The sequence below is a fragment of the Oncorhynchus mykiss genome, chromosome 3, assembly GCF_057628025.1.
Source record: "Oncorhynchus mykiss isolate SJ-2025 chromosome 3, ASM5762802v1, whole genome shotgun sequence".
NCBI lineage: Eukaryota > Metazoa > Chordata > Actinopteri > Salmoniformes > Salmonidae > Oncorhynchus > Oncorhynchus mykiss.
In genome coordinates, this window is record NC_143024.1 from 30,545,900 (window position 1) to 30,557,500 (window position 11,601).

The 11,601-nt window shown below is 43.5% G+C and overlaps 1 protein-coding gene across 1 annotated transcript in view; it reads right to left on the reverse strand.

Annotated features, from left to right (window-relative positions):
• The window catches only part of LOC110511176 (zinc finger protein ZFPM2), a 194,043-nt gene that overhangs the window by 84,427 nt on the left and 98,015 nt on the right, over window positions 1-11,601 (reverse strand). Inside the window, exon 4 of the mRNA XM_036971043.2 lies at window positions 6,959-7,083. Coding sequence (XP_036826938.2) covers window positions 6,959-7,083 — 125 coding nt within the window. The remainder of the gene's footprint in view (window positions 1-6,958; window positions 7,084-11,601) is intronic.

Below are 11,601 nucleotides of genomic sequence, written 5' to 3' on the forward strand. Positions count from 1 at the left end.
CTGAGAGAGGGATGAATTCAGAGGAATATGTGTTTTCTTTATCAAAATAATGTGGTATAACGTGAACTCTTTAATGTATGTGCTGGTCAATAACAGTGTTGATAGAAATGTGGGGCGCAGTGAATGTCAGAGAGACCGCCAGATAATTACCATTTTACCCATCTAAAGAGACCCCAGTCTTAATATTGGTTTAAGCCCAAGAAATAATTGATGCATGCAATCACAAATTGGTTCCCAGCCTAAAATTTAGGGCCATTATTTCATTAGATGGAGCCACATTCTTTATGCCAAAATTATTTGTGTGTCCAACAGAGAAATTCAAATCCGGTTAGTGCAGATAATTGTCTGGTTTTACCAACCACATCCAAGAGGGTATTACTTTCAGACAGAAAGGATAGGTCGACTTTATATACAAAATACAAGAAATCAAATACATTGTTGTCTTTTGGTTATTTCTTAGTGTGCTGTATGGTGCTGTGGCAGTCAGTGTGTTGCCAATAAGCAGTAGCAGAGAGGTGTACTGTAACTACTATCTCATGGGGTGTCTTCTTGCATATGCAATTGGATGTTATACCGTAAATAATTGCCTGGGCATGTGCCAGTGTAATGATGATGATGATGAGTTGTTTGCTTGCATGTGTGTGCATGCTTACGTGTGAGTGTGTGAATGCGTTTGTATGCGCGCGAGTACGCAGTGTGCATGCTTACGTGTGAGTGTGTGTATGCGTTTGGATGCACGCGAGTACGTGTGTGCATGCTTACGTGTGAGTGTGTGTATGCGTTTGGATGCACGCGAGTACGTGTGTGCATGCTTATGTGTGAGTGTGTGTATGCGTTTGGATGCGCGCGAGTACGTGTGTGCATGCTTACGTGTGAGTGTGAGTATGCGTATGGATGCGCGCGAGTACGTGTGTGCATGCTTACGTGTGAGTGTGAGTATGCGTATGCATGCGAGTACATGTGTGTGGGCGCACACCCGCATGCGCGCGGACCTCTGTGTGCGCGTCTGCCCCATCCGTACTCCACTCTCAAGTCCCACTGATTCTCCTTTCCAGCCATGTTGAATCCTCTTTCCTTATCAGGCTCGCCCAGGCCTGCATCAGGCTCTCCTTGCTATGACAGAGGCTACAACAATAGGCCTGCGATACCGCTGCTTAGCGCTGCGTTTCGAAGGGGAAACCTGCCACGGGCGCAGATTAACAACAACACACACACACAAAAAATAGATTGCAGCCTCCAAAACAAAACATTTTTCAGAATGCCTTCTCTTGATTAATGAAGCAATGACAAGAAGAAAAATATAATTTCGGAGCAGAAATATCCGCGCCACCACTTGTTCAAGTTTAGGGGGTAGCTAACAATAAACATATTGACGGGAGAGGGTGGGAACCGGGAGGAGATAAATGTCTGAGTGATGGCTTGAATCATTTTTCTGCTTTTTTTGGAGCATGGACGGCAGGACCTCATTTCTCACCTTGTTCTAAATGACACTATAAAACCCCTCCTGGGCCAGACAGACACCACCTCTCTCCCAGCTGCAAATTAGGACAGTATCTTGTCATTTCCCCTTTTGTCTCCACTCTCTAGGTAAGACTCACTGTTCACAACCAAAAGGAGAGTCTCCTCTTCTCAGAAAACACACATAATACTACAGACGATAAAGAATACTGTAGCAGCTAGCCTCAATCACATGGTTGCAGTATATAATACACATATTTCTGACAAAATTCATGACAGAAATGTAGAACTTATTTTGAAGAACTGTGAAACTAAAACAATGTCTTAATATCTTAATGTGAACACAAACATTTTTAAGAACATGACACAGTGTTCGTCCCCGGCCTTTGCTTCACATGGGACAACATTTCCACTGCCAGCTGCTTCCCTGATGTGGCTTCCTGTCTCTCCACTCAGAAACACATCACACCGGATGATATATCACGGACAATATAGCTTACAATATACAAAAACATTGTCTCTTGTTCTTTTTCCTTTCCTTCTGATATATAAGGCACAACCACAACAAATGTAGTGTTCCCAGGATATGGCCAATAATGATATAAACTCACCTGCCTCCTGTTTTCTGTTGTCTGTTTTAGGGGTTGACCTCAATACGTACACTGCCCTAAATATCTTTTCATCACTACCAACTGAGGGCTAAAGTAAAAAGATCAGCAGTCACTGAAACCAGGCCTTACAATAGACCTTTATAATGAGCATTATGAGCATAGAGCAGGAGGCTCCAGCCTCAGTAACACGCATCTAGAACAGACAGGCCTCCAAATCCGCAGCTTATTATTAGCCTGAATCAATTATCAACACCTAGAGACAGAACCCAGCTAACCATCACACTGGGGCCTACTCTGGCCCAGCCGTGGGCCTTTTTTCACATCCTGTCCCGCTTTGTGTAATTACTACTTTTAAGACACCTGCTACTCAATAGCTTCGACACAGACGTGTCATTTAGCCCCCGATTGCAGACATTTATGTCTCAGTGTCACTATTCATTTGGGTTAATTTGGGAGTGTTGGCTGGTTGGGCCGTGCGTGTTTGGGTTTGGCTGGCTGAATGTGCTTGTCGCTCACCTGCTTGTGTGGAGGGGCTGGCTGGTGTAATTGGAGCTTAATAGTCTGATTGATCAGGGGAAGAAGTGAGAGAAGTGAAGGATGAGGCTGAGCGCTGGCAGCTCCATCAGTCAGAGAGGAGAAGAGAGAGAGAAAAACAGGGTACTGACAAGCTGGGGTTGCAGCTTTGGACAGCTCACTTTCTATCTCTGTCTGGGCTCTCGCTCAATGGTCTCTCATTCTCTCTCTGGGCCCTCTCCCACTCCCTCTCTCTCTCTCTCTCTCATCTATCTCCCTTCTCTGTGCTCTGTGCCTCTCCCTCCCTCTATCTCTCTGGGCCCTCTGCCTCTCTCTCTGGGCCCTCTCCCTCTCTCTTGTCTCTCTCCCTCTATCTCTCTTCTCTGGGCCCTGTGCCTCTCCCTATCTCTTGTCACTCTCCCTCTATCTCTCTGGGCCCTCTCCCTCCCTCTCTCTCTCTGTGCCCTCTCCCTCTCCTTCACACACTACACAATACTCCAACACTAGGCAGTTACTTTGTTTAGACTTCAGTCCCTGTGTCCTTCTGGGATAAATCATTTACTGAGAGAACATTCTATTTCTATGGTTGATACAACACACCGAGAATCTAAAATCAGTTCAATGTATTCCATCATTAAAGTACCACTTATATTTCTTTCTTTGAAGACAATATCAACTAGGAAAAAGGGGGGGACATTTAGACCTAGTGTGATCATCTAACACCGATAAAGCATGAAGAACAACTTTGGTTGGAGTGTCTAACCAGAGGTGTGTGTGTGTTAACAAGTTCCTATAGCAGCAGCAGGCTGTGTGTGGATAGCTACAGTACCTCACAACAAACCCAGCACCCCTGCAGCCTGGGGCTGCTGCCACAGCCTTCCATCAGCTGTGAAATCTGCTTTCCTCTTTGATAAAGGCTGGAGATGTGACCCTATCTCTGTCCTACAGATGTCTAGATTACCTGTCATGCTCTTCCCCCCTGTTTTTCCTCTCTCACTTTCCTCTTGTCTGTTAGTCCCGCCTTGACAACTGTAATGCACCACTATTTCCCCCAGCATCATCCATCACTCCCTAGCCATAGAGACCCAGAGTAGACCCATAGAGACCCACAGCAGACCCACAGTATACCCATAGAGAGCCACAGCAGACCCACAGTAGACCCATAGAGAGCCACAGCAGACCCACAGTATACCCATAGAGAGCCACAGCAGACCCACAGCAGACCCACAGTAGACCCACAGTAGACCCATAGAGAGCCACAGCAGACCCACAGTAGACCCATAGAGAGCCACAGCAGACCCACAGTATACCCATAGAGAGCCACAGCAGACCCACAGCAGACCCATAGAGACCCCTAGAGACCCACAGCAGACCCACAGTAGACCCATAGAGAGCCACAGCAGACCCACAGTAGACCCATAGAGACCCACAGCAGACCCATAGAGACCCAAGTTGACCCATAGAGACCCACAGCAGACCCACAGTAGACCCATAGAGACCCACAGTAGTCCCATAGAGAGCCACAGCAGACCCATAGAAACCCACAGTAGAGACTAACAGTGGATCCACAGAGAGACACAGTAAACCCACAGTAGACCCATAGAGACCCATAGAGAGCCACAGTAGACCCATAGAGACCCACAGCAGACCCACAGTAGACCCATAGAAACTAACCTTGCCTGAGACCTGAAAAATCGCATTAGGTCCTCCATCTTAAATCCTAAGCTTTAGCTCAACGAGCTAACACAGTTTGCATGCAGTTAACACTCGTCCCCTCTGACTCCTGAACACTACACTCCTCATTGGTGTAATCATCAGACTCACAACTGGCCACCCCTGACAATCTCTGCTACTACTATAATGGACAGCACTACAAGTGCAAGCTTTATGGAATAATCACAATGAATTTCTGCATCATGGGACTTTTTCAAGTGGTGAGACCGCATGACACACAGTACTAGCTAACTTTGAATGTATGCTACAATCATGGAAGACTAGATACAGAAGTCTGCGAGTGACGTGTCTGAAAGACCCCTTTCGATTCCATCGAGGGCATATCAATATCACACAAGAAGGTCACGTGTTTCCAGCTTGGATTTCAAAGTGTGAGAGAGAAAGACAGGTGACGTTAATGCCTGAGAGCTGCCATGCCATTGGGTAATTCACTCACCTCTGTGGTTTCACAATCTAACACAGAGAGAAGAGATTTAATAGTCCCTAGAGGTCATACTTCTTGAGAATGACTGAGAGCCCCTCTTGGGTGAATGAAGTAGAGACCCATGAAACAATCAGGGTTTATTTCTACCTTCAAATGCTTTATACTGCCTTCCTGACCCTGTAGAGGAACACGAGGCTGGTCTGACATGCATCAAAACTACACAGCTTTCTCTTTTCTTTCTCCCTCACATTGCTCTTTTCTCTTAGTCCCTATTTTATTTCACCTCGTAAGGCTTTCTCTGGTTGGGTGAGACTTTAGAGCTGGTTTCTGTCTTTAAATGGCAGTATGTCGTTAAGACGCAGAATACAACTAAGTCCCTTTCCTCCTTCACTAGAAAACAAGAGCTAAAATACCTTTCTGGGTTAGTTGCCAATGTTTTTTTTTTACAGTACTACTGTATATATACTCCAGCAAAACTCCTTAACGACCAGGTGGTTGGTAAATTAAGCCGTGCAGTGTAAGATGAGTCACTGATGGAAATAGGAGGGAATTGATTGCCAGCTTTCTTGTTTATCTATAGGTACGGCAAATATGAAATATGTTCGTATCACAGTAAAACAGGCAGCTCAATAAAACCAAAATAAGTTACTCGAATTCAGCTTTAATGAGGTATTGTGAGAAGCTGCTAACAGCCAGCAGCTCATTTGAGAGATGACTGAGACTAAGAGAAGAGAGAGGAGGGCAAGCAGCGAAGCATAGCTTATGTACCCATGAGAATAGACACACACAGGAGATATCCTTAAAGGCAATATGCCAGAGAGCTCTTCCTCTACCTTTAATTGAGAGAAGATGTTCAATTCTTTGTAACCCCTCCACAAGCCATTACAGGTGAAGCCTAGCACCTGGCTCAGTTAGACGCCTGAAGATAGGAGGATCTCAGGGAAGGATTCAGGCGAAGGCAGAGGGCTGTAACTATCAACCTACAACATTACAATATTGTCCAACAGCTCAGTCTCTTAGAATGTGAACAGTTTAAAATGTATTTAGTTACTACATCTTAACTTCATGTTTATGAAGTATACAAATGTAGGAAACCTTTAGTACAAATACTCTGATAACTGCATCTCAACCATATGAGGATGCACTTGTTCACTCTGAGGGCAATAGACTGTCACATTGGCTACCCACCTTTCATGTAAATTCATGCAAAAATGGAAGAGAACTATATTTGCATGTCATGCACAGTAGTGGCTTGAGGTGCTCATCCTTAGAATCACTCTTTGCTTGAGGATAACAGGCCTGGACCCGAAAAAGAGTCCATATTTCATGGTTAGATGAAATATTTAAAGCCATTGATGACTTTGGAACCGTGAGGGGAGCTTAGAAAACAGTCAGAAACAGCTCAGAGAATGATTTAATAAAGTTATAGGGTTAAAGAAATCCACAAGAACGGGCAGGGCCTCTGAGTCTAAAATCCTAGTGGACTTTTCCTTATGTTTCTTAACAGGATGAATATGAGATTGGTTACAATTTTTAATAAGAATTTTCTTAATTAATCCAAATGCAAAATGAAATATCAAAACCCTGGAGGACTCGTCGTTTCACCAGAGCACCAGGTCAACATATTTTCCAGACGTTAAAGAGGAACTTCACTGAGATGTCTTAAGACAAGCGAGGCCAGCGGATTGGTGTAAAGCTGGGGTGAGAATAGTAACATCCAATATAATGGATCGTTAGTTCATTGAATCGAGGGTCTGGACTTGACTAAAAAAATTCATCAATTAAAGTGTTTAGTCGTAAAATATGCAGATTAAATGGTTGAAATGAATGCACACCAAAGCCTTTTGTGAGGCCCAATTTGATCCCTGAAAAGTCAACTCTGTGGGTCTGACTCTGTCATGGGAATTGGTTCCCTCCTCCTTCCAGTAGAATAGGCTTTACCCACCCACTCTCACTGTATTGTATTGGTGGAAGGAACTTGCTAGTAGCCTGGCGGGCAAAGCCTCTAGGAACGACAGATGACTGGTGAACTAAACATACTAACTTTTTTAGCAAAGTGAAGGTTAGGTTATGGACCAAAGTCTTGGGAAAATGAGTGACAGATAATTTGATGATATTCTCTGTTTTTTTTCTTCATGTTCCCAGAGCAGCCCCAGTAACAATGTGACTCTGACAGAATAAGTGGAAGAAAGAGACAGACATTAAAAGCATGACCTACCATGCCGCTGCCATCGATGTTCATCTCGATCTTCCCATTGAAAGGTCCCCACGTGGTTCCCACAGGGAGCTGCTGGCGGCTGTGGATCCGACGCTCCCCATCCTTGTGGAACGCATCCAGCTCTCCTATAAAACACCAAGCATCGAAACGGTCATCATATCATAAAACACCAAGAATCTCAAAACAGTCATCATGTCATAAAACACCAAGAATCTCAAAACAGTCAGCCAAATCCTCCAGTTCCCTAGAAAACACAGTCATTTGTAGAATTTGTCCTTAAATAAGATCATTGCAAAAGTGCTCCTCTTTCTTTTTCTGTGATAGGCATCTTGCGAAGTGTCCTGCTATTTTATTTTTATTTTTTATACATACATCTCATTTTTACAATGGACAAATAATAATATCCATAAAAAATGTTGTATTGTTACATGCCCAAGATAGGAGCAGTGAAATGTGTTGTTTTACAGGGTCAGCCATAGTAGTACAGGACCCCTGGAGCAAATGATGGTTAAGTGCCTTGCTCAAGGGCACATTGAGAGATTACTATTTATTTCCCCCATGCATATTTCCTCATGTCCATAAAACAGTAACCAGTGCAGGTTAAGCCATCTGCTTATAAAGCCAAAATAATGAATCCATCATCATCATCATCAGTTGGAGGGTTTCAAATCAAAACAAATCAAAACAACAGGCCGGTAACTTTGCCTGAAAGGTGTCTTCTCTAGAGATAATCTCTGTGAGACATCGCAGGGCCAGGCTCAGTGACTGGCAGGCAGCGAGAGAGGCAGCGAATTGATCCAGGAAGAAGCTAGGCCCCTTGTTAGTGCTGTGCACAGCTACACTTAATGAACTGTGTAACAGGATAGCACTGTTAGCGCAGCTAGCTAAAACACCCCCGCTATCTTATCTCTTAGATTCAGTGTACTTTTTTGGGACAGTGATTAATAAAATAGTTATGATAATTGGGGCCGTAGCGTGGTCACCGCTGGGTTTCTGGGGGAGAGGAAAGTCATGCAGGCCTCTCAAGTGCACATTTCCCCCTCAAGCGCTATCTGCTCTATCTTCCTGTGAACGTCTACTCTCCCTCTGACTGAAGCCAAGTGTTATGATTGTCTTCAGCACTCTAACTTATCACCCTTTTATTGAGGCACATTTTCACATAATGTTCCCACCTTTGTTACTGTAAAGTGAATGTAATATACAGTACGGCACAATCTAAACAGACTCAGAAGGTATTCATGTATTTCTCATTGTTGATACATTCTTACTGTAGTTACCGCACATGTATGAACCATACATTTAGTTTGCAACACTTATTTGAACCTAGATGTGCACTGATGTTGTTGCTAATCAGTATTCTGGGCATGTATTCCATGCATGTTGAGTGAAGTGAAATGATCACTGAACTTTATAATAACACTCCTGTGATATAATGACCTATTCAGACGAGGTCTATACTGTAAATATCAGCCTTGTATCTGTGACACGCTATTGTGTCAGTCTGTTTGTATGGAAATGCTTTCATCTAATGTGCTCCTTCTCATGCATAAACAACATTGGGTGACGGGTGGCTACGCTAACAATAGGCTACGTTGTTGTTGTTTCCTAAAGATCACACACACCTGGGTCAAATCACACCCTGGAGTCAGGAAGAGTTCTCTTCAGAAATACTTCATTTTCTTTTGATGCCATCAGCTACACCCTCCGCTATAAAATACACCTGCATTTCAAGAACATTACAGCCCGAACAATTACTTGATGTTGGATAAATGTACAAATTTATGCCGAAACTAGAGTAATATTCTCATCTCAATACTGTAAACGTTCCTTTTTGTATGATACCAATGACAGCACTGCCTACTGTATGTCCAGACAACTTTATTTTGTGGAAGAATTAACTGGGATGATTATCTCTCTCCTCCTCCTCCTCTCTGTCTGTTGCCCACTGCGTTACTGACGGTGTGGTGGAAGGTGGCTAAGCTCATTAAGAGAGAAATGATTAAACATTGGAGCACAGCTGGCCACCATCAGAGGCAGCAGGCTCCCTCAGTGCGATGCAAGGGAGAAGGAGCGCATGCAGCCACCGCTTGATGCATTCTGTCTGTCCTCTGATAAGAGCGAGGCCCTTAACCACTTGGATGCTAGGTCCTGTTTAGCCCTGTTGACACAACGACCGCTAGCTACAGCCATCCCCAGCGGGCGGGTAGTCTCTCAAGTCAATTCAATTCAAGGGGCTTTATTGGCATGGGAATAGATAGATAATATACACAAGTGAAATAAACAATAAAAATGAACAGTAAACATTATACTCACAGATGTTCCAAAAAAAATAAAGACATTACAAATGTCATATTATGTAACAGTGTTGTAACGATGTACAAGTGGTTAAAGTATTCTCTCTCTGTCTCATTTCCTCCCCCTCTCTCTGGTTGGTACGAGATGGGGGGATGGTAGTAGGTGTGTGAGATAGAAGGGAGAGGGGGGTACAATTCAATTGGAGGTTTGAGGTCCTCATACACTGTCTGTGTGCCAGTTGTTTGTGACCCGTACCAAATGTTGCCTGAGGACCTTGGCTTCCAGCTGGTGTGTGACATCTGTTGCAGATACAATCCTCCGACCTCAACAAAAATACCAGCTGAAAAATAATAAGCCTTCATACTTTATCTCTCCATTTGCCACCAGCATTTAGGAGTCCACTATCTATAGAAAACAAATATATAGACATGCATTATGATAATAGACAACTGGTTTTATCTAAATGGGGTCTGTAGACAATCTATACTCCCTGATATCTATGTTATTTTGGATGGTCAAAGCGAAGAAGCCTCCTTTGGGAAATCTTTAGCCCAGACAAAATGACCACTGTTTATCAAACTTTCCCTCTCTGAGGTACTGAGACTACAACTCAAGTGTCAAAACTCTCACCTTCCCACTCTGCTCATTTCCTTAATAAATCTTAAAGACAAAGTAAAAAAGAAACACTCACTGTATTGAACCCTTTCTCACAAATCAAAGACAAGGCCTGAAGAAAGAGTGGCCTTCAGTGAGCTCCAGTACAGGGGGCTCTGACAAACCCTACCCGCTCTGTCCCCCTCAACGCCGCTCAACACCCAATAGTGAAATGCCACAGTTCTTGGCAAGAGGCAACTGATGATGTGACTAAAGAGTCGCCCCCCCCCCCCCCCCCCCCTCGATAAGATCATCATCTGTCGCTAGACTCTGGGGTCTGTTCCTGCTCTCTCTGGTCTCCACTGAAACTTGGCAGCCCAATGAATGTCCCTTTGTGTGTGGAGAGATCCTCCTCAGATAGCACCCAAGATGCTCCACGCTGGCATCTGTTTGTTTTGCTGTTATGCGGACAGAGGGACAGAGAGAAAGAGGAATAGGGAACCTCATCATCTCTCTCTGCGTCTCTCTTCACTGGCATAGCTCGGAATGCTAATGAGCAGTGTCTCAGTGGCAGGGTGCCATCTTGGTGTGATTTAAAGAATAGATGGTGGAGGGGTGGGAGAGAGGGAGAGCGAGACAGACACCCCAAACCTGAACCCATCACCTCTTTTTAATTCCACTATTAGATCTCCAATAACATGACCTGTTATTTAAAATGAAGAACATTTGCCCTCACCTCCATTCAAGTGGTATCTATATAGGTACAGTCCACATACAGTAACACCGTAGTTCGATCCATGTGAGCCAGTGAAGTATGTTCTGAATGGTGGGTGCAGTAGGTTCAGTAGTAAACAATCACTCAACCATAGTATCCCTTTCTATGTGGCAATATGGCATTCAAGGGACTCAGAATGTTACCACAGAAATGTTACCACAAAATCTCAATGTATAAATGTTTGAACACTGGTGGATTCCTAGTGGATGATGATGGCTAGACTTTGTATTCAAATATTCTTCCATATAATAATGTACTCCACATCTCCTGGTGTGGAACTTCATCCAATTTGGATTTAAGTTAATATCATTTCTCTACAGTGAGGGTCATAAATGACAAATGACAGTGTTAGGTGGCTGCAGATTAACAGTGTAGCGATTTAAAACATGAATATTAGTTCAGTGACCAACTAAAAACGAAGACTTATGTTGGTTGTCTATACATATTCTAGTTATATGAATTTATACCTAAATCATATTTCCATGGTTAAATATTTTTTCAACTAATAAAACCACTTTCCTATTATCTCTTGAATGTAACAAATGGAAACAAATACAATCCAATGTAATATTTTTCACTTAAAAACAACATTTCACTGGATATTCACTGGATAGTCACTGGATATCATAAAATGGTAACAATTGAAACCATGTGAATCTATGTAGAGAGGTGTACAGTAGAGTAAGAGACTGCTGTGACAACGTTCAATAATAACCCCATGTCTGTCGGTTCAGCTATCACAACCATCGCTATTGATGGAACAGGTTATAGAAGTGCCAAATGGGATACAAATGAATATACCACATGGAGCATATAGAGGGTGAAATGGAACGTACAGTATCTCTCCACAAAAGGTGCTACATCTCTAAAGGAGCAGAGATGTGATATGACATGTTACAGCTGAAGGAGAAATGCCAGCGCGCCTTGATAAGAGAGCGATGAACTTTCCTCCCCTTCCCCTAAACCTCCATTATCAAGT